The 23810-nt window shown below is 39.4% G+C and overlaps 1 protein-coding gene across 1 annotated transcript in view; it reads left to right on the top strand.

Moving 5' to 3' along the window:
• The window catches only part of NEB (nebulin), a 225939-nt gene that overhangs the window by 958 nt on the left and 201171 nt on the right, over positions 1–23810 (top strand). The window contains exons 3-13 of the mRNA XM_065880211.1: positions 412–476; positions 3815–3856; positions 5687–5887; positions 7739–7846; positions 8316–8420; positions 9113–9217; positions 9899–10003; positions 15340–15444; positions 19778–19882; positions 20524–20631; positions 23160–23276. Coding sequence (XP_065736283.1) covers positions 441–476; positions 3815–3856; positions 5687–5887; positions 7739–7846; positions 8316–8420; positions 9113–9217; positions 9899–10003; positions 15340–15444; positions 19778–19882; positions 20524–20631; positions 23160–23276 — 1137 coding nt within the window. The 5' untranslated portion in view covers positions 412–440. The remainder of the gene's footprint in view (positions 1–411; positions 477–3814; positions 3857–5686; positions 5888–7738; positions 7847–8315; positions 8421–9112; positions 9218–9898; positions 10004–15339; positions 15445–19777; positions 19883–20523; positions 20632–23159; positions 23277–23810) is intronic.

Here is a 23810-nt window from a genome sequence, read left to right as displayed (position 1 = left end):
AAATTTTTGCTTGAAATTTTACTTGAAAATACTGTTCTCCAGGTATCTGGAAATGTAGATACTCTGTACCTTTGAATCCAAACCCTTTACCTCCCTTACCTCAGCTTCCTTTTACAACTTTAGCTAAATTGATCATGTAGCTAGAAGTAGCAATACAAAACACATTCCTGCGGGAATCAAGAGAAAGAAATTTGAAAAAAAAAAAGAAATTTGAAGCCTCAGATTTTTTAGACCTGTATTTAAATGTCTTTTCTCACTTAGCCTGCAAAAATATATGAATATGTAGAATGGATTAGCCTTAAATTCTGTTTTTAGAATGTTATAAGATGGTTTCAGTCCTGGGGATAGATTCTAATGTATTTTCTAGTGTATAGATTCTAATGTATTTTCATTCGTCTGGAATATGAAAAGTTTGTAGGTGCCACTACTACTCTGGGAAAATGGCAGATGACGAAGAATATGAGGAGGTGGTGGAGGTAAGATTTTTTAAAATCCTGACTCTGACAGCAGAGAATTTTATGTGGCGACAATCAATATCGTGTAGGTGAACTAATCATTCGAAAAACACATTGTCTATTATAACTTCTCAAGGAGTCATCATTAAAGCATAAGAAAGGAATATTTTACGTTCAGTTTCACTATAATTATGTGGGAGTAGAACTGAAAAGAAGTATCACTGTTTCCCACTTCTGCTTTTCTTTAAACTCTCAGAAAAAAAAAAAAAAGTGTAGTGTAAAGACAGATTTTCATTTGTCTTCTGAAGTTACATTCTTCCCCACTTCCCAGACCCCATGATCAAAGGGACTAAGGGGATGAAGAGAAAGTTCTGAGAACTGAACTCAATTTCTTAGTGTCTGCACAGCCACAGAGGAAAAAGAGCTACTTACTCTTTGCTTCAATCAGCTAATTATCTATGTATGGGGCGAAATGGACCAAGTGTTCAGAATAATGTATATATATGAGCTTATAGACATATGGGAGATTTTATATATGTGTTTATGTGCACACACATACATATATAAAAGCAAACTCATGAGTTTATTTTTACTTGTCTCACAAGTGACGGCTGGAGCCACACTTCCCCACCAACTCCAATATATTTACCCAAGAGAACAAGACTAGCTTTTGCATTTGAATTTTGAAAAAAAAACAAAGATCATAGTGGGCATCTTGAAATATTCCCTCAAGATTATTGGTGGATATCTGACATGAGTTATAAAGTTAATTGTTTATTATATATTTATTTTATTTTATTTTGTCTTTATTATGTTGTGGGTTTTCTTTACCACCTCTTGCCTTTAGCATTCATGTGATACATTGCCATTGAATCTGAAGGTCCTTAATAATTACCAATTAACCATGATGATCTACACATGTGAAAATCTCTAAGTGCCCAAGATAGGTGGAGGCAGCTTTGAAAATCTGTGCTTTTTAATAAGAATGAAATTAACTTTAAGAGTTACCCAGAATCAAATTCAAATTGAACGTGCCAAAATTTGTCTTTGGAAGATTATTTTATGGAGCAGTTTATATTTAGGTCAAGAAAATTTTATTCTACAAATAAAATTGCTTTTATTACTGAAGGATAGGAAGAAGAAGGAAAAGAAAAAAAAAACCCACACTGAGACTCATTCAATATAATGTTCAACTTATCTGGCTTAAATGCCAAAGGTCATGTCTTCAGTGTTCAATATTATCACTAGTGCATTTTACATACGTCCCTGATGGTCAGAATAATCACTATGAAGCACTAACACAATTATAAATTAAATTGCCTTTCCTATGATGGTAATACCAGGAATACTTTTTAGCCTCCAGCTTAAATATACCTTGTCTTTCTTAAAATAATTGTGTTCATTGGTCCCTGGAAATTGTCCTTAGTGCTAGATTTGATGGATTTAACTAGATGTCATAAAAATGGGGGAGGCTATTTTTAGGCATCTCACCCTTGCCATTTTGTTCCCATTACTGCTTCTGGGTCTGACCAGCAGGTGATATACTAATAGACTTTCTGCCAGAGAGAATTGAACCAAGGTCTTTCTGACCTCAAAAAAGATGCCATGAGAATGGGATGGTGGCAGATTTAAGAAAACGGGCAGGGAAGAATTCACAAAACAGACAGGAACTAGCTTTAAAAATATATCTCCTGGGGATCTTGGACAACTAAATAAAATTGTACTGTCATTCTGTACTCAAACTTAAACTTGGAAAGAAAGGAAAAGGCAGAGATGTACTATCTAATTAGTGGCACAGCTCTAAAAAAAAAAAATGTGAGATTTGGCATGTAAGTTAATGCCAACCATTTGGATAATGTTGCCTGTTTTGGTAAGCTTTTTTCTAAGACATGTTTACTAATGATGAGAGCCCAGTAAAGGTAAAATTTGATGGCTACCAAAAAGCTGCTTTTACTTGGATGCTAAGAAAATCCAAAATAGTTGTGAATCACTCACTTTAGTTTAAAATTTCTTTTCAAGTCACTGATGTTTTGTGTGGCCAGAAAAATGGTTCCATGTAGATCAGCATCAAACAGCATTTCGTAAAGTGTCCAAATGATAGTTCCCAGGTGATGAAGGCACAGCACACAAGAGATTCTCTGTCCTGTAAGAGCTTGTGATTTATGTTGCTATGTGTAAGGGCACAGAGACAGAATTAGATTTCAAATTTTTAAAAAACAGTACAGGAGCAAAGAAAGCACAGGAGTGGGGGACGTTAAGCAAGTTTTATGCTAATTTTACTGCAAGTGAAACAGACCATGTGGCCTACTGACAATGGTTAAGTAATTTGATGAGAGTTCACTGAACCAAGGGCAAAAGAAAGGCCCCCGAGAGGGATTTTGCCTTCAGTGTTTTTTCCTCCCCGCAAGAATGTTTTGGTGGCAAAGAAAAAATGAAGCATAAAATGTTACACATTTTGTTAACTGAGAAAATGAACCAAGTGTTTCATTTTTATCCCTTTCCTTGTATGCCTCGGCCTAAACTAGTCTTTCCTTCTGTTCACCCAGCTTTGCTGGGTGATGCTGGGGGCAGGATTCCACTCTCCTTAGCATCTGAAACAAAATGTCAGCCAGCTCCTATCCACGTCTATTTATTGCTAGTGATGTCAGAAGTAGCTCAAAAGTAGATTTGACTTCATATCCAGCCTGCAGGCACCTCAGAGCCATCAGTGGCAAATCGCTGCCTAACTTTCCCACATTTTGTTGATGAGGAATTTCTCCGTAGCAACCCTTTCAGGACCATCATGCTACTAGAAGCAATTTGCCCATCACTCCAGAAGAAACTTATTACTTAGTACTCAGGGTGGTATAGGGATAATTGAGATGTGTCTGTGCTTTCGGATCTATCATTTCCATGATAACAATATTTTAAAATTTTATTCACACTGAGGTTTCTGGTTTTCTTCTTTTTTATTGTTAGTCAGCAGTGAGTTTTATCACAGTTCCTCTCTGCCAACTCACACACTCAAGATATTGTTATTATATTCTTTTCTCAGCAAACTCTATCTAGGGTACCATAAGAAAAGAATTTTACTTGTCTCAAGTAAAATAGCTTCAGCAGATAAATAGCCAGCATCAGACACTTTCCTCGTCATTCTGTCTGCATCTCCTTGTCCAGTCTGAGGGCTTTCACTGTAGCTACCCTGATGTTTCACATAGTTGGAATGCGTTCCAAAATGTGAACAGCCTCCCTCATCTACGTCCTTCCCACAAATATTAAAAACCAACTGGACTAGTGAAATAAGCCAAGTGGTTCTACTGAGGCAGAGCAGAGGTGATTTCTGCTTTAGTTCTCATGATAACTTTGTTCTCTATTTATAGTATTACACAGAGGAGACAGTCTATGAAGAGGTGCCGGGGGAGGTAAGACCCAGCCCACACCTGCACAAGCTGCATGCTCATTAAAGCAGAAGGAGCCTTCTCCTCTCAGACTCCCAGGGCCACCGAGCTGGCAAAAGGGAGAATCTGGAGGGTCACTCACCTGTGTGCCCAGCAGCCGGTGTTAAAAGAATGAACGTTACCTGTTTTTACTATTCAATATATTCAAGATGGCTAGGGATGGTTTCCCCTGTTACTCGTATTGTATTTTTGGTGTAGGTGATGCTTATTAGAATGACATCATTGGCTATCACCACTCTCTGACTGCAGCAAAGGTATTGCCTTGGACTTCTGATTTGCACGGGGACCAACAGTTTTATTGTGTACTGTCATAACTTCTGGGGCACCAGCTCTGCCAAAAGAGATGGCACCTCCAAGCCTTTGTTCTTGACGATACAATAAAATGCTACTTAGATTTTGGCACATTAGGAATTCTGAGAAAGTCATTTCCATAAATATTCCAAGTTGGAACTTTTTTTTCCAAGCTCTCTCATGCTTCATTTTCTGCATGGAGCTGTTTCTCTTGAGCATGACAAATAGTGATATGGATGGCTAACCCTGAAGCCTGCATAAAAACTAACACCTGTAGATGTTGTAAATTGGTTAGTTTCTCACCATCAGCCATACATCAGTAATAACGGGCAGAGAGCGACCTATTAACAATGATCTGACAAGAGTAGAGGTAGTTGTCATAGATGTACAATTTCCTTATCATTTAGCTTTCTATTTTCATAATTGATGCTGGAACTCTTCCTTTGGTACAGATGATATAAGCTGTGAAGGAAACTTTACTATGAGATGGATTGAAGATTTAGCTACTTATTTCTTTTCTTACATACTGTATTTTTAACCTTGGACTAGACCCAAACTTTGGACCTTCGTTTCTTCCACTATAAAGCCTGTTGTAAGAAACAACAATCTCCCACCTACCACATACGTAGGACTGTTGTGAGGCTAACCAATTACCCCATTATGTTGTCATCATTATTCTTGTCTACCTAAGCATTTATTAGTGTAAATGGCACTCCAGTTCACATTAATTTTTTTAAAACATCTTTATTGGAGTATAATTGCTTTACAATGTTGTGTTAGTTTCTGCTGTATAACAAAGTGAATCAACTCTATGTATACACATATCCCCATATCCCCTCCATCTGTGTCTCCCTCCCACCCTCCCTATCACACCCCTCTAGGTGGTCACAAAGCACCAAGCTGATCTCCCTGTGCTAACTGACTAAGCCAAAAGAATGGTAATCACTTGTAATATTGATGTGATTCATTTTTTCAAGTTCATCATTCTTTGTCTCATACTACAGAATGCTTAAAACACCTGCAGAACAAGCAACCAACTTTTTCTTAGAATCATTTAAAAGTTAATATTAAAGTCAAGAATTTGAGCTTTGATTGTCTTCATTTTTTTGTTCCCTGATCCCAGTTTGCTTTTACTTTACCCATGCAGTTTAAGAAGATTTTTAAATGTTTGAAAATATTTTTATTTTTGATTTTTATCCTATCTTAAGGTGTTCCTTTAGGCAAATGGAATTTTATGGTAATGTTGCAAGTCAGTAAAGAGTAACCATTTTATTCCATGCAATCTGACACAATCAGCATTCAGATTTATGTCACACAATATGCCTTCACATGAATATAGCATGTAAGTTCCTGCTTTGGCTTACGTTAGATATGGAGAAGTAACACCAGGGATATCAGTCTGACTTGAAGTTAGAATAATGTATATCAAGACTATGGTATCTCAGTTTTTACTTTCATAACAATGTTGTCAAATTTTGACATAACTGTATGTCAAATTTTCAGACAGTAACAGAAATCTATGAAACTACGACAACAAAGACATCTGACTATGGGCAATCAGAAACTTCCAAACCGGCACTGGCACAGCCAGTACCAGCAAAGCCGATGGGGAGGAAGAGAATCGTTCGAAAGAAGGTGGACTCTTCAAAGTTCATGACCCCTTACATTGCACACAGTCAGAAAATGCAGGATCTCTTCAGCACAGTAAGTTTCAAACAACTTCTGCTTATCTGGTTTTATTATTGAGAAATTACTGATCTCAGTCAACTCTGTTTTGGATGCTGGCTGGATTTTGTTTCTCAACCATGTATGAGACAAAACTTATTGTACAGAAATATAATGTCTTGTAACTCTTGAATTCTGCTTTCAGGTAATTTACTTGTACCATTGCAGCATCAGGGGAAGCATCCTTATTGAAATTGTCCCCACAAAATAAGCATAAGGCCAACTATAAAGCATTTACTGGATTTAATCACTCTTTGATAGCCAGTCTAGAATAATGGAAATCATAGTTATAGATTTATAGATATAGATTTAGTTGAAATCAGTTCACAGAAGCTAAATAACACTTATCTACACTATGTCTGAGCATGATGCCCTTCAAGTAGACTAGCTGACAGTATATAACAAGGTATCTAGGAGGTATAGTGCAAAAGAACGTGTCGTTGAACAAGCCAGGATCAGACTAAGAACTCTTCTGAAACTGAGGATCAGAATGTTTTACTGTACCTTGGAACAGCAGTTTTTTAACTGTGGCTGCACATTGGAATTCCCAAGGAGCTTTAAAATTACTGATGCCCAGGCTGTTCTAGTTTAATTGGTCCAGGCAGGCCTGGGACCTGTAGAGGAGGATTTTTAAAAGCTTCCCAGGCTCTCATGTGCAGCCTGGGAAGGTTGAGAATCTTCAGGTTGAGAATCATTGCTTTTGATGATCCCTGGTCCTTACATTTCCATGTACATTTCCGTAGGTTACAGTGACTGGCAGCAGGTTTAGACCCCTTTGAATGGATCTCACTTGTTGATTTCCAGAGTAGACTGAGGTCTCACTAGGTGGCCTGATTGCACATCCTCTGGAGGTTTGAAAAAGATGAAAGGTACTCAGGGGAACATCGAATTATATAGGATTAATGCTTATGTCAAAAGCATCCTGTTGTGGTTGGCCAATAAATATTCATTTCTGGTTGAGTGTTAACTACTGGGGACTATTTGGTAAATTTCTAGTTCAGATTATTGAATGATCTAAAATTTAGGTTTTCTAAAATTTAGATTTCTAAAAACAAGATTATCTTGCCTCTTTTATCACAGTCGTATTCAGCAAAGATAGAAAAATTTGTCAATTTATTGTCATAAAAATCTCATTAATTCAGACATTAAAATTCAAGAATTTCTGATGGTCTGAACAAAATGTTGGCAAAGGTTTGTAATATTTTTAAAGTGATTAGTAATGAAATCAATAGTATAATTTAGATTGTTGACTATTCCACTTGAGTCTTCCTGAAGCATTAATAATGATAAATTATGCATATTATTGTTAAAGCAAGAACTCGTATATTTAGCAGAAATAATAAAATTGCATTCCTTTTCAAAATACTCATAATTTAGACTTCCCATTAATTCAGCTGGTGTCTCAGTTATCTAAATTACTGAGATTTAGCTGCAACTTCTGAACTGAATATTTTTGCATTGTATTAGCAATCAAATCTTTTCAGACTTGACTCAATTTCTATACTTATTTCCTAAAATTATTGAGGTTCCAGCTTTTTATGTGTGAATTTAGACAATAAAAATATTGAAAGAATCATTTTAGGGCATTTCCAAGACAATATTTTATAATAAAATTTCTACTGTCTCCAGTATTCAGCCATGTTTAGGAAGAACAATTAACATATCTATTTTAGTTTTTGAGAATCAGGGTAAGGGACAAAAAGAGAGCTATTATAATTGATAATTGTTATAACCTGCAAGATTAAAAAATAAGATGGGGATGTGTGCATTGCCTGAAATTTCTGCTACTGTGTTGTCAGGGTTTAGGCTAATATCTGATATTCTTTTTAGAATAAATACAAGGAGAACTATGAGAAGGCAAAAGGACAGCCATACGCCATCACAACTGATACCCCAGAACTTCGCAGAATCAAGAAAGTACAAGATCAACTCAGTGAGGTGGGCTGCATTGCGAAAATAAAGGAGAGAGACATTTCAAAAATATGCCTACTACTGGGAATTTGAGGGCTTTAAATAGGTGTGGAGAGAATAAGGGGTCAAATTACTATGAGCCAGTCCAGAAATCTAGAGGAAGCAATGGCCATAGATTATGCTGCTGTAAATATGAACCTAAAGAGATTTCTAAAAGCTTGGCTTCAAGGTGATATGAGATGGGAGTTCCAACTCGCTGTGATCCTCCATACTGGAGCACAGAGAGGCTGAAATTTGCCCGGGAAAGCAGACACGCAGTAAATACAGGTGCTCTATAGATCTTTGGAGATCACAGTTTTCTACCTAAAATGCAGAAACTTGGCTTTGTGATGCAGACATAGAGTGATTGGGTCAGTGCTCTTTATTATAAGATATTCTTTAATATACTCATATGTTCATGCCTGTCATGAGTTCTAACTGTGCATTATTTTTGCAGGTTAAGTATCGAATGGATGGCGATGTTGCTAGAACTATTTGTCACGTAGACGAAAAAGCAAAGGACATTGAACATGCAAAGAAAGTGTCGCAGCAAGTCAGTAAGGTAAGGTCATGGGATGGATAGCTGGGGTACTAAATAGCATGTGCATTGTCTCTGCCTGGCCTTAGAGGAGAAAACTGGACTGGCCAGATCCTGCTCACCAGTCTCACTTGAACCCACAGGCATGGTGGGCTCTAACGGCAACACGTGTCAGGAAGGCTGCACAGGTGACTGAAGTGGCTGGTCAGAGCTATGGGGGTTGGAAAGCCCAGGCCATGCCACTCAGTTCCAGGCAGGTGCTGCACAGAATGCAGTCCCAGTGTCACCAGAATCTCTTATTTATTTTTTAAAGAAGTTGGGAGGTGAATTTTTATGAGAAATCTCCAAATTTCAAAGGTAGGCAACTAATTAAAACATTAAAAAAAAAATACCGTCTAAGTCAAACACATCTACCATCCAAATTCAGTGAATGACTGACAGGTTGCAACCTTTGTAAAGAATCTCTAGAGAATTAGAATCATGATTTAGTTTACAAAATTAGGCTTTTCAAGTAAAAGCTTACTAATGCAGGCAAATTATCATGGGATGTCGACATGGTCAGTGTTTCCATAATTGATGCTGGTGGCACATCAGCAGGCTTTGCATGAGGACAACTTGAGTTTGAAAGACTCTTCATAGTGCTCTCCTTTGTGCTCTAAATCCTCATGCCCTTGTGGGAGACATCAAGTCACAGGTCCTCTGTTCTTTCTGTCCAGGTTTTATACAAGCAGAACTGGGAAGACACCAAGGATAAGTACCTGCTTCCTCCTGATGCCCCTGAACTTGTCCAGGCCATCAAGAACACAGCTATGTTCAGTAAGGTAAGGGCCTCTGCTCTGTCGCCACTTCTATCTTCTCATGTCCTCCCACACGTCATGCAGAGGGATACCCCGTAAACCCTGGCTAATCTGGAATATGGTTCCCCAACCATTTTGTGAGTAACCTTGAGACATGTGGGGCTGCAGGGGTAGGGCTGGCCAGGAGGAACTGAGAAGAAAGCTCTTGGGCCGAGTAGAGGAGAGGGTCTGAACAACCAGGGAAAACAAAGATGCACCTGAGAGCCTGCTGTGAGACCCACAAAGACCCACAGAGTGTAGAGCCTGTGCTACACTTTGGATATTCCCAGCTGTCACTCTCATTAAAGCTTTAATTTTCTCACTCTTATTAAAGGTTTATTAAAGGTTTAAGCACAGCAATTATGCTAAGTGCTTCCTGGCTCCTTACATTTGCATTAGTACTTGCTGCAGGAGGCAGGTGCAGTTACAGAGGGGAGATGAAACAAAATCAGACACATCTGCCCTTCTGTAAGTAAGACTTGTCAGGAGAAGCTGGAGAAGCTATTAATAAATATGACTTGGATTGAATGGAATTTGTGAATTCCACTTACCTTTGCTCTCACCTTGCCCTGGGTTCTTTATGCCACTGATGGATGAATTCAAAATTATATATTTCAAGTAAGTGTGTTCTCACGTTCTCATAACTTTCATTCTTCCCTGATTTAGAAACTTTACACTGAAGACTGGGAAGCTGACAAAACTTTGTTTTATCCATATAATGATAGCCCGGAGCTGAGGAGGGTTGCCCAAGCCCAGAAAGCTCTCAGTGACGTAAGTGCAGTGCAGTGTGCACATTTGGGAGTGTGGAATCAGGACACCTCGAGTTATGTCTTCTAGCCAGAAGTTCATTGCAACTCCTCCTGTAAAAAGACTAAGTGCTATTATTGTAAAGGAGTACATCTAGAATCATCATAATTTATGATGTCTAATTTAAATTAGATTTTATAATTTATATTACATATGTTAGTCTAATGCCCTCTTCTTACTGGTGAGGAACCTGAGTCTAAGGTCACATAAGTAGTTAGTGGCAGAGCCCAGACCAAAAGCCTCGTCTTGTGATCCTAAGACCAATGTTCTTTCCGCTAGAGCATGTGTCCTTCTATCCCGCTGGCTGGAGTTAAGTTTTTCTGTGACATTAGAGTGGCATTTAAAAAAACTTACTGGGATTATAGCCACCTTCCCAGTTGTATTAAGGGAACAATGTTATTGAAGGATTTTGCTTTGCTATCCTAATCATAAAGTCTGAACTGTGGTATGTCACCTACTTCTGCACGGGGGACCTGACTACGTACTTGTCCAAACATCTTGGTGTAGTTATCTCACAAAGAGCTCTCACCATTGAGTGTACATAGAGGATATTTCAGAGTTAGTGAAAAAAAAAAAGTCAGCAGCCCCACTGGCCAGAATTTTAGTATCCTAGACCTTGAAATCTTTATTAGAGGAACTTAAAAGGCATAATAGAGCTCTTAGAATTGAGAGCAGCAGCAGCAAAGATGACCACTTGGGTCCAACACTAGCCCTTGTTTTGAGGTACTTTATTTCTTGACCCCTTGATTTGCTAGAGGCCATACTGAAAATAAGACTGCTCTAGGCTTCAGGAAAACACTGTATTATAGAATGAGACATTGTCTTTCATTCAATAGACCCCTGAACCTCTTACGTTAAACATAGACTTAAGTCACTTGGCATCTTGAGACTCATTAGAATGCATCCTAGGATCCTATCTTGCCCTGAACTGAAGTTATACATACTCATTTGAAGGTATCTCCAACTTTTGAGCTCTATTTTTTAATTCCTATCATTTGATATCAACTGCAAGTTTAATAGACATATTTCTATCCCAGTTTGCATATATTTGATTAAAATATAGCACAGATATAATCCTATCCTTCCACAGGGTAAACTAGGAAATAATGGAGGCATAACAAAATTTTAAGGCCTGCTAGTAAATGGCAGCAATTTTAATGTGTGGGGACCTTCTGCCTCTCTTTTAAGATTAGCTGTTTGGTTTTGAACCTCATAAATGTACAATGTTGTTGTGTGGCCTTTATTAAGTGATCAATAATTTTTTTTTAATTGAAAGTCCATTATGCATGCATACCTGGCAGGATGAAAAAGTACAAGAAATTTTCATCCTTTCCCCCTCAGAATTTAAAACCAGGCTGGTAAGATGAAAGTGTTCTATAACAAACAACAAGACAAAAATTAAAAAAAAACAAAAACAAAAAAGCCAAACCCAAACCATACAGTCTAATATTTGCTAAGAGAAAGACAGGACATGTGTGAATAATCAGAGAAAGCCATGTGGAGGTGGTGATCCCAAAGGAATAGGTAGTGATGAACAGGAAAGGCATTTTGAGGAGAGATAGTACTGGACAAAGGGACAGTAGTGAAATGAGTCTGGAGTTTTAGGGGACAAAGAAAGTGAATGCTTGCTGTGATAAACCATAATGGAAAAGAATATAAAAAAAGAATGTCTCTGTGTATAACTGAGTCACTTTGCTGTACAGCAGAGATGGGCACAATATTGTAGATCAACTCTACTTCAATTTAAAAAAATTGAAAAAAAAAAAAGTGAATGCTTGGGTGCTCAGTTAGGAAGGCACTTGTAAGAAACTGGTATCAGGACCTTGAAAATCAGACAAAATAGCTTTGATATAACATGGTAGGCATTGAGAAGCATCATAAGATTTTGGAGAGGAAAACAACATGTTAAAAGTAGAATCTCAGGAGGCAGACAGCAGAAGCAAGAAGAACTATAGTCCTGCAGCCTTTGGAACGAAAACCACATTCACAGAAAGATAGACAAAATGAAAAGGCAGAGGACTATGTACCAGATGAAGGAACATGATAAAACTCCAGGAAAACAACTAAATGAAGTGGAGATAGGAAACCTTCCAGCAAAAGAATTCAGAATAATGATAGTGAAGATGATCCGGGACCTCAGAAAAAGAATGGAGGCAAAGATCGAGAAGATGCAAGAAATGTTTAACAAAGACCTAGAAGAATTAAAGAGCAGACACCTGAAAGTAGAATCTGGAGAAATTTTGATGGACCATATGGTGGATTGAGACAGGGAACATCATGATTTGTAGAACATTATTTTAGTAACAGACAAATCAGAGGGATGATGGAGACAAAGGAGAGGAAGAAAGGAATCTGAAGGTGGTATTTAAAAAAATGTTAATGACATTAGATATTGCAGATAAAGGTGAGAAAGGAAACATCCATGAGTTTATGACAGACTGGTAGTCTGGGTGAATAGGGGTATAAGTGGTAAAGATGCCTTTAGTGAAAAGAGAAATAGAGTTGAGATAATGGAAGAAACATTCAGATCAAGGCATTTGATAAACTAGAAATTTAGTTCTATTGCACAGGTGTGATATCAGGACAAGAGATTAATATTTGAGTCAAATAATTTTTAAAAACTGACAACTGTAGACATGAAAATGTATGAGGGAGGCAGAACAGTGTATGGCCAAGGGCAGAGTTCTGGAGGACACCCACACTTAGGACATCTGGAAAGGAGCCAACAGAAGAATGACAGAACAAAGGTCAGAGAAGTTGAAGGGGAACCAGGAAATGCCATGTCATGTAAGCCTAGGGAAAAGTTTCCAAGAAGACTCTTAATCTCCAAATGTCTCCTTTTACCCACAAAATGGAGAGATGAAGAGTCACCTCTATGCCACTTTAGTGCTATGGACTTTGAACAATTAAAGTTGACCACATTTTTTGAGATATCTCAATAGATGACATAATGAAGAATTTATAATAACGAAGTAGAATCTTCCCATCCTTGCCTCAGAAAGACTTGGCAGTTGAGGTATGGCTTTTATTTTTGCTGCAGACCAAGTATCAGATTACCAGCATGCCTATTAATACTGTTTTCAGCACCATGAACTTCTACAGTTATTGGACACAGGGCCCCAAACAAGCTGTTGTCCACAAACATACCACTGGGTAGGTTCATAGATTTTGAGCTAAGGGTTTGGTTTCAGAGGCTCTCTCTCCCTCTCTGTGTCCTTAACCCTACTTAACCATGTTTTCCTTATTATCTATCTAAGTAGAGACAAACGACTTTGCAAACACTGAGAGTCTAAGCCGATCCGGAGTACCGAATTCTAACTAGACAGAATTCTGAACAAAGGTTCTTCAGAAATTAGGACTTCTAGATCTGATCTCTCAGAAAGTTCTTGACAGCATGTCATACTTAGTAAGCATTTCTCCTGGCAGAATGTTGCTTTCTCCTTAAGGACTTAGCTAGTCATGGAAAATACAGGTTGCCCTATGCCTAGAATAAGTCTTCACTTATTTAAAAGAAAATAAGCCATGGAATTAATACAAATACATTTTAAAATCTGTCTTTTGTATCCCAATTGACTTAGTATTTGTGAAAGCGTTTATATAGGCACGAGGCAGATATTTTTAGAATAAGATATAGTTAGACTTGGTTAAAGTATGATGAAGATGATTGTGACCTTGGAACTATCCTACCTATTTACTTTATAAATAAGGACACTGCCACATGGAAGAAGAAATCATCTGTAGAAGTCTCACAGCTGAGTAGTGGAAGAGCTGGGAGGATGATTCTCCTCTTCAGATCTCCCCCGATGGCCTCAGTTTGTAAAACACACATTCAGAAAACAGTTATCAAACCCTCGCTCCAGTCAGGTACTAGACAGGGAACAGGGTTCCCAAATGAGAGGTTGCCATCCCAGAGCTCACAATCCAAGGTGGGACAGACATGTAAACAACCAGTTACAGTGTCATCCGATAATTCCTTTAAAGGAGGTAAGGGCCAAGTTGAGTGAGATCCCAGGAGAAGGTCATCAAGACAAAAAAGGCTCAAGAGGTGAAATCGTGCCTGTCCTGAGACATGAAGAATGAGTAGCAGTTTGCAAGCAGATGGGGAGAGGGTGGAGTTGGAGCTTCCAGGGAAAGGGAACAGCATGTCTGAGGTTCAGAGGCATAAAAGGACCTTGTGTGTCTGGGGATCTGTGAATGTTCTACATTGTTAGAGGCAGGGGTCAAGACTGGTAGAAGAAAAAGCCGGAGAAGTCAGTAGTGAAGAAAAAAGGGAGAACAGGAGCCAAGGGGATGCATAGTTAATGGGCACAATGCTTATTTTAAGGTTCGAGAGGCCTCTTGTAGGCTGAAGGAAAGAAGCTAATGAAGGGGGGGGCTGTTGAATCTGTAAGAAAGAAGAGGGGTGGCTTCTAGAGCTGGGTACCCAGGGCTACTGGAGTGAGCAGCACCCCATGTGCAGGACTCATGCCCTGCAAGGGATGCTTCCTCTGAGCCATGCAGGGGCTGGGAGAGGCAGGGATGAGGATAGATAAAGATAAGTGTGTAGGCTGTCTTTATGAAAGAGGAAGCTGAGAGGAAAATGGAGCGGATTGGACAGTGTTGGGGTTTCAGACGAGTCACTGGGAGTAGAGACTGACCAGAGACACAAAATGGGATGTTCAAGCTTCAGTAAAGGCAAAGTAGCAATTGGATACCATAAATGCAGAGTTTTGGGCACACAGCACCAAGTAAGTAGCTGTTCACAGAACATACCATTGGGTAGACACATAGATTTCAACTAGAGGCTTGGGTTCCAGAGGCTCCCTCTCCCACCTCTGCACCTTCTTCCAGTGTCCCTTTTAACCCTGCTTATGGTGCTGTCATTACCTAATCCATAGAGTTGTGTGATTTTCCTCGGCAGCACTCAGCATCCTGGATATAAGAACAGCTGAAGTGTGTGCCTGACTTTTCCAGAGCTGGGAGTTTGTGAGCAGGTGTGATGTAAAGACAAGGGGATGGGAGTTGAGGGTGCTACTTAAGAGAATAACTTTAGTTGTAAATCATGGTGTGGAGACGAATGGAAGGGGATGGATGTAAGGCCAATAGTCTTGGAGAAGGAAGACTCAAAGAAATTGAAATCACTAGTAAAGCTGAGAGAAAGGGGCTGTAACATTTAAAAGGATAAATTACAGTACTCTAAAATGTAAGACTTCAAATAAAGTGGAAGACATAGCCTTTTCTAAAAAATGTCAACAAATGGAATGTGGGAAGTAGATTAATTTGCTATAGCTCTTGAGCATCCCTGTCTTTTATTTTGTCAGATTGCCTACAAAAAAGGTCATGCTGAACAGCAAACTCAATTCACATCTCTGCCGGATCCTCCAGATATAGAATTTGCCAAGAAAGTGACCAATCAAGTGAGCAAGGTGAGTAAATGGGGCTGGGACAATGTTTCCCTTGAAAACTCTGCTGAATAATCTCAGCCATCAGAGAAAGTAACTAAGGTAAACCTAAAAATGCAACACAAACACTAAGAGTATTTGTGTATATGACCGGAAAACTCTACAGCTAAAGAAACACATCCATTTACACCGTGGAACCATGTTAATAAATACTCAGCCAGCTTGATGACTCAGTGATTGATACATGGGAAAGTGTTTTGAGAACAGAACCCATGTCCTGATGTCCTTTGACATTTTGACTTATGAGAGGGATACTAACAGAGTAACCAAGTAACTGCAAATTTCCACAAAGGATCTGATTGTTTTAATTCAGTGCAGACCCTGTATAGTTTTATGCTCAGAGTCAGACTTGGAGAAAGTAAGAGCGCATGAGTGGTCTCTCAGATGTAGTTTGGTTAGACAGCCCTGGGAAGTGCACCTCATAATTTTTAAGGCCCTGGCAAACAGCTTACTCTGTCTGTATTTAGTCAGGTAAACTAGCTCTGAGGAATGCAGCCCTGACAGGGAATGCAGAGAAACAGATGTTCAACTGATGAATAGATCCATGCTAAATTACCATTTTATTTGTTTTGTTTTTGTTTTTTGCGGTATGTGGGCCTCTCACTGCTGTGGCCCCTTCTGTTGCGGAGCACAGGCTCCGGACGCACAGGCCCAGTGGCCATGGCTCACGGGACCAGCCGCTCCGCGGCATGTGGGATCCTCCCGGACCGGGGCACGAACCCATGTCCCCTGCATTGGCAGGCGGACTCTCAACCACTGCACCACCAGGGAAGCCCCTAAATTCCCATTTTAATTTGGCCCAAATCAGGCCACTTTCTTCTGGGATACTGCTGCTTTTAAATACTTTCCTTTGCCCTCTGTGGAGTTGACTGTCAGTTTGGTCTTCTGCTTGAATTGTGATGGGACCTCATGATTTCTATCTTGTTTAAGTATTTTGGGGGAAATTATGTCTCCAGTAAAGGAGAAGGAAGGAGATTACAGATGATGAAGTCTATTCAGCAATATTTTTTAGTGTCTGACATTGCAGATTACCTACTGGTGTAACCAAGGGCTATTTGGATAAAAGATCTAAGTACAGTAAATTTTCACTGATAGGAATACCGTGAACCTGAAATTTTGCCCAGGCAGGGCTAAGCAGATATTAACTTTAGAACTAACTATTCACAAAGGGATGGCCTCCTGAAAGTGTTGCTACTGTAAATAAGATTGGAGAGAAGGACAATTAGAGAGAAGGATGGTTATTTATTTATTTTGGAGAGGGGGAGAAAAATAAAAAATGGCTTTCAAGTAGTCATTTAGAAAGAAAAATGAATCTATTTTTAATATTTGCAACATTCTTTTACCTCATTTGAGTATGCAGGGTGGGTACTTGAAAGTGATTTTAAAAAAAAATCTATTTCAAACTCCTATAATCAGTCTCTCCACTAATTTAGGCTTGCCAGTTAGTCTAGAGCTGCACTCTTTTTTTTTTTTAACATCTTTATTGGAGTATAATTGCTTTATAATGGTGTGTTAGTTTCTGCTTTATAACAAAGTGAATTAGCTATATGTATACATAAATCCCCATATCCCCTCTGTCTTGCGTCTCCCTCCCACCCTCCCTATCCCACCCCTCTAGGTGGTCACAAAGCGCCGAGCTGATCTCCCTGTGCTATGTGGCTGCTTCCCACTAGCTATCTATTTTACGTTTGGTAGTGTATATATGTCCATGCAACTCTCTCACTTTGTCCCAGCTTACCCTTCCCCTCCCCGTATCCTCAAGTGCATTCTCTAGTAGGTCTGCATCTTTATCCTGTCTTGCCCCTAGGTTCTTACAATTTTCATTTTTTTCTTTTTCTTTTTTTTTAGATTCTATATATGTGTGTTAGCATACGGTATTTGTTTTTCTCTTTCTGACTTACTTCACTCTGTATGACAGTCTCTAGGTCCATCCACCTCACTACAAATAACTTAGTTTCTTTCCTTTTTATGGCTGAGTAATATTCCATTGTATATACGTGCCACATCTTTATCCATTCATCTGTCGATGGACACTTGGGTTGTAGAGCTGCACTTTTAAGAGAGTAGCCACCAGACACATGTGACTATTGAGCACTTGAAATGTGAGGGTATGAACTGAGTCCTATATGTGTGAAATATACACTAGATCTTGGATCTTGGACACTTGGTATGACAAAAGGTAAAATAGCTCATTAATTATTTTATATTATGTTGAAATGACAATATTTGGCATCTATTGGCTTAAGTAAAATATATTATTAAAATTAATTTCCCACCTGTTCCTTTTTTACATTTTAAAGTATGGCTACTAGAAAACTTAACATTACAATGGTGGCTTGGATTATATGCCTATTGGATTGCAGCAGTCTGCTGGATGCAGAGACAGCATTGGGTACTTTGAAAGCATTGCTACAACTGGGTTTGCTTTGTGGAATAACAATATGATCCAAGGGGAGGAGGGCTGTGGATGAAGGTCATTTAGATTCAGCCATGGTGATAGTTATTCATCCCAGTCTCATCCAGATTTCCAACTTCTAAATGGCTGTTGTACATCCAAAATAATAGTCAAATAATAATAGCCCCAATATAATAGTCCCAATAATAATTGGGAAGAAGTGCTTGTGATGGGTAGCAGTCCATCCAACAACAAACCATCCAGTAAGAGAGGTGTAGGGCTGCCAGGGGTGACTTAGATGTGGGACTTGCTGCCTTTCTTTTGAAGTTTTCCTCACTCTTAAGCTGCTTTGACCCATGTTTCAGTATCATTTCCTTTCTCTCCAAAAACGTAAAGTCTCCTTTATCTACTCTCTTTCGTGCTGTAATTTCTTAGCATTTCCTTGTCAGATTATGTCTCCCAGATCCATCCCTTTGTCTTACAGCCTCCAGTTCAGATTTTAACATAAGGAACACATATCTGTAATGATTATATTGCCATTACATTCTGTTTACCATCCTTCCTTACTGTACCTTTCAGAATCAAGTCTCTCACCTTTGTCTTTGGCCAAAGCCATCAAGTACATGCCAGCACCGCCTCCTGGCTCAGCGCGTTTTGTAGAGATGGGTAGGCAGGCAGGGCTGTTTGTGTACACCATGCCTACTACAACCAGCTGGGGTTGTTACAGGGGGTTCTGTAAGAAACACTGGGAAGTCCCTTTAGTTAGCTTCTCTGTGCTAACTGCTTCTCTGCTTTCTTACAGACTCGTAATAGGAAAGATATAAGATTTCAGGTTGGAATTTCCAGTTAACACTAGGTCTGGACCTGAAAGGAGAAACTGGGATCTAGAATGTTAACCTTTTGAGAAGAAAGGATATAGGGTGTTAGAGAGAGGGCTGGGCTTCCTATAACTCAAATTCTCTGGCTTTGCGTATCACTCACCCTTGGTACTTGTTCTTTAAAGGTGTAACAGAAAATGACTTTCTTTTTCTTTGAAGAGTGTGGTGGGGGTATAGGCAGGCAAACACTTTGAGACCCCCTGGTAATGTCTGTGGACACATTCTATTGAGCAAAGGAGGGGAAATTGCTCTAACCCAGCTCTGGCTCGGGCTCATGTCCCAAATTTGGGGTTAATTCGATTCCAAGAACATTCAAGCCAAGGTAGTCAATATATCATGGACTAGGTTCAATTTAACATAGTTGAACATACATTTATGTGGTAACTTCTGCATGCTGCATTTTGTGTTAGATCCGGAGGATTCAAAAATGAAAATGATACAATTCCTCTTTCCAAGGAGCTCACAGCCTAAGATTCAGGTGGTGTGGTGTTTGTGAGTTAATATGGGACAGCAGTTCAATTTTTTAATTACTTGTCAGTTCTCATTAAAATTTCTTTAAGTCTAAACCAGGAAGTCTTATTCATTGGCCTTCATGCCAAATTTTGTTGTGGTGTTGCTTTCTGGATAACTAGGAGTTTTGGTAAAGCTCAGAAATTAATGGCAAAGTTCATCGGGCATGAAAATCTGGGGTTGAGTGGTTTTATTATAACTATGAATTATAGAAGGAAGATGCATCCAACTCTCTCTTCCCTCAAACATCAGGGACCATCTGTGAGTTCTCAATGAACTAAGTCTCTAAACTCAGCAAAGCGGGGATTGATACCTCTATCCCCCACACCCAACCTTCTTTTGGGTAAATTGACACTATACTGGGAGATTTGAAGACATCTGTTAAGTACCCAGGAAGGGCCTGGTCAAGATATTTTTAAAAGCCAACCACTACCACTTAATTAGCTGCTTTATTTGGCAATTCCCAGATTTTGCTTCTCTTATTTTCTTTCTTTCTTGTTTTTTTTTATCCTAGCAAAAATACAAGGAAGACTATGAAAATAAAATCAAAGGCAAATGGAGTGAGACACCTTGCTTTGAAGTTGCAACCGCCAGAATGAATGCTAATAACATCAGCACGGTAAGTAGGAATGGATTGCCAGATGTCCTTGGGTTGAGAGGGTGACCCTTTCCTATATGACTTCTAGCCACCTGCTGCTCCAGCAATGGTACTGGAACATTTGAATCTGGGCACCTCTTCTTGGGGGTAAGACCTGTGTAGTGTTCCTATTTAGAAAGGAATTCCACAATCTTGCCTTCCTTTTGAGAAATGCTGTTTTTATTGGATTCCATTATTCTTGCCTCGGTTTTCATAGGAACAATATGGTTTCAAAGTGAGTACAGGTGAAAGGGGCCCTTTTAAGTTTATTCTGTGTCTGGGCACTCGAACGGTACATTTATGAAACTGATTAGTTTCTTCCTAGATTCTCCTCCCTGGAAAACATAAGTCCCCTTTTTCTCTTCTCTTAAATTCTCTGCCTCTGGCCTTTGAGAGCTCCTTATCTGAAGTTGTCTTTCAGCCTATTATAATTTTCCCAAGTCTCTGTTAAGTTGCTAATGGTTTTTGTGATGGCACCACATTCTATAATTGTAATCTGACCTGCAGAAGCTAAGAGGAGCATGGCTTTGGGTAACATCTCCAAATGGCCTCTGTCCTCGCGTATAAAATATTTATGTAGTTTGTTCCCTCAGCAGTTCTCCAGCATGTTTAATGTCTTACAGAGGAAATACCAGGAAGCCTTTGAGAATATGAAAGACCAGATCTACTTCATGCAGACTGAAACACCAGAGTACAAAATGAATAAACAAGCTGGGGTGGCAACTAGCAAGGTATGGGGACATTCTCTCTTTTATCTTGATGGTCTCAGTGTGGGTGAATTTCTTACAACTCTTACTTTTGTATATAATGGGAAAAAAAGGTTCTTAGGGGAACAATAAGAAAAATACTTTGGGATTACAATAGGGCTACCAAATTTTTTTTTTAAAAATTGCCATGTAGGAGAATTCACAATACTCAATTACCATCTTCAGCATTTCTTAGACTAAAGGACGTTCTGATACCCAGAAGTAGAAAGGACAAAAGAATTTCTCAAGAAAAAGCAACTGGCAGCCTTGTATGCATATAGACACTTCACACTTACAACTACCATCATTTTTCTATTTTCCTACTAACTGGTGAAAATATAGTCACAGACAAGATACTTGAATCCATGGATCTGCTCATATACTCTATAGAGTGACTTTGGTAAATAGTCTACTCCTAGGCATTCTAAAGCACTAGAAAGAGCAATATGTTCAAAGCCAATCAGACTTGATTCTAACCCTGGTGCTGGCTCTGCTGGAGCAGTGAAAGCAGAAAAATCACATCACTTAGGAGGCTATTTCAGTATCCAGGTGCAAGACAGTGATATTTTGGACCAGGAGGGTAGCACAGAAAGTGATGAGAAGTATTTTGAAAGTAAAGCTGACCTGATTTGCTGATGGGTTGGATGTGGGATATGAGAGAAAAGTTTTGGTCTAAGCAACTAGGTGGATGAGGTTTCCCTTTGTCAAGATAGGGAAGATGGTGGAAGGAGTAGGTAATTTCTTTTTAGAGGGGAGACCTGAGCTCTTCAGATATGTAAAATTTGAGATGCCTTTGAGACACCTAAGTGGAAATGTCAAGTGGGCATTTGATTACATGGGTCTGAAGTTTCAGGAGAGATATCTGGGAAGGCTGTATAAATTTGGGCATCAGTAGCATATGGACTGTATTTAATGTCATAAGACTGGAGGCCATCAAGGAAGCAAGTGTAGACAAAACTCTAAGGACTGAACTCTGGAGTGCTTCCATGTGAAGACATCAGTGAGATGGGATTGGAGCAAAATTAGGAGAAAGTGATGTCTTGGGAAGCAGGTGAAGAAGGAAGGGAGCGAGCAACTGTGTCAAATGTTTCTGAAGTGGATTTATCAATGTATGGTCTCTGGTGAACTTAATAAGAGCAATTTGGTTGAATCTGCTTAGAGAGGGTTTGTGAGTGAATGAAAAGAGAGACATAGAATATGAGTGTACTCCACTCTTCCAAAGTATTTTCCTGAAAAGAAAAGAAGAAAAAGGGGTAGTAGCTGATGGATAAGTAGGTGAAGAGGAGATTTTTTTAGGTAGGAGACAAAAATACCATGTTTCTATGCTGATAGAAGAAAAATCCAGTGTAGTGGGAAAATGTGATGATGTTGAGGGCCGGGGGAAGAAAGTGGCTGGAGTGTTGTCCTAGAATAGGGGAAAGGAGAAGGGACCTGGCATTTAAGAGGAGGGGATGGCTTCCTCAGAAACAGGAGAGGAGGTTGCGAATCCAAGATGCAGATAGGCGGATAGTAGGGTTTGTGAAATTTCCTTTCTGGTTGTTTCCATTGTTCAAGGAACTAGATAATTCTATAAGATTGAGAGGTTATCTATATCGTCCACTCCTGTAGAACACCCCCTGCGAGTCCCCTGTTTGGGCTCTAGGGGGTGGTGCATCTGTGTTTCAGAGTGTATCTCCTGCCTTTGGATACCAAGATGATTGTATTTGTTTCTGAGGTTCTTAAATGTTGGCAGGTTATCTAGGATTCCCTCAACTTGTCTATATTCTCACATTACATTGCTTGAACTAATAGCTGGCACTGGAGATCATGGTCAAGATTAGGACCAGTTTCTTGTTTTCTTTCCTTTGGACATGCGCCTGAAGGGGGCTTTTGTGCCCTCACTTAAAGCTTCTGTCATAGCTGGAATTGAAGGTGCAAAGCAGGGGGTGCAGAAGGAGAAGATGAGGTTGCCAGCATTCATCTAGCCCCAGCCCCTTCCTCTTCCTCCCGCGTGTACATTAAATACACATGTGCTCACACACATAGTCACGGATGAGGCATGAAGCTTCCAGCTTTTTTCTTTAAAAATGTGTTGGCACATAGGCAGGTAGAGGTTAAGAGATGAATGAGGGTTCTGGAGCAGCAGGTATCTGGGGCATGATGTACTACCGTTATTATGATGTGCATCTTTTATTATTTCTCTCCCCCTGCCCCCCACCTTCCCTCCCTCTCTCTCTGAGGTCAGGGACCATGTGTTACTCTTTCTTGTATCTGTCCCAGGGCCAGGAACGTAATCAATGCCCTATGGATATTTTTGAATGAATAAATGAATGAGAAGAAAAGATATCCTGAAAATGTATGCAGTTTCCCTGCTGCTGTCATAAGTTACTATGAATATTTTGTTTATGAAATGTCAAGCTGCCATTTTTCTAAAGAGAAAATCGATTTGTGGAGCTATGTCATAATATCTGTAATAGAGACGAGAGCAAAAATAACCTGGAGAGTTACTTTATCACTTTATTTCACTCCTACAGGTAAAATACAAAGAAGACTATGAAAAGAATAAAGGAAAAGCAGATTATAATGTACTTCCTGCTTCAGAAAACCCACTGCTTAGGCAGCTGAAGGCGGCAGGAGTTGCCCTAAGCGATGTAAGTATATTCTTGTCAAAAGTGTGTTTTTAACCTTAGCAGCAAGAGAGATGAAACTTCTCTCCTTCTATAATGAATAAATGCAAATAGAACTTTACAAATACTTTAAGATTATGGTGTAACAGTTTCCCTGGAGCTGTCTAACCACAGGAAGGCATTAGTGCCTCTGAGTATGATGTGTGTCAATTTGGGGAGCCTGTGGACTTATTTCAGCAGGCAGGGAAATCCTCATTTGCTTATAAGCTCCAGGAGCCTATGCCTTTGTGTGGGCAAAGAGTACATTGTAGGAGTTACGTTGTGATTCTGACAGAGGCAGAAGGAGACTTTAAAAGGGGAAGAGAGAAAGACGAAGCCACTTAGTGCCCTACCTTTGTGCTCTTCAAGCCTGCTGCTAGGAGAAGAAGGAAAAGTTCCTGTGTTTCACAACTTCTCTCCCCAGACTCTGCCATTTTCTGCTCAGGTCTTGGCCCCAGAAACCATCATCTGCAGATAGCAGAACTTAAAAGATGGCTCCCTAAGTCTTCAGAGCAATTT

Source organism: Phocoena phocoena, chromosome 7, assembly GCF_963924675.1.
Source record: "Phocoena phocoena chromosome 7, mPhoPho1.1, whole genome shotgun sequence".
In the NCBI taxonomy this organism is placed as follows: Eukaryota; Metazoa; Chordata; class Mammalia; order Artiodactyla; family Phocoenidae; genus Phocoena; species Phocoena phocoena.
The sequence above is the reverse complement of the archived record's forward strand: the minus strand, read 5'-3'. Positions and strand labels throughout refer to the sequence as shown.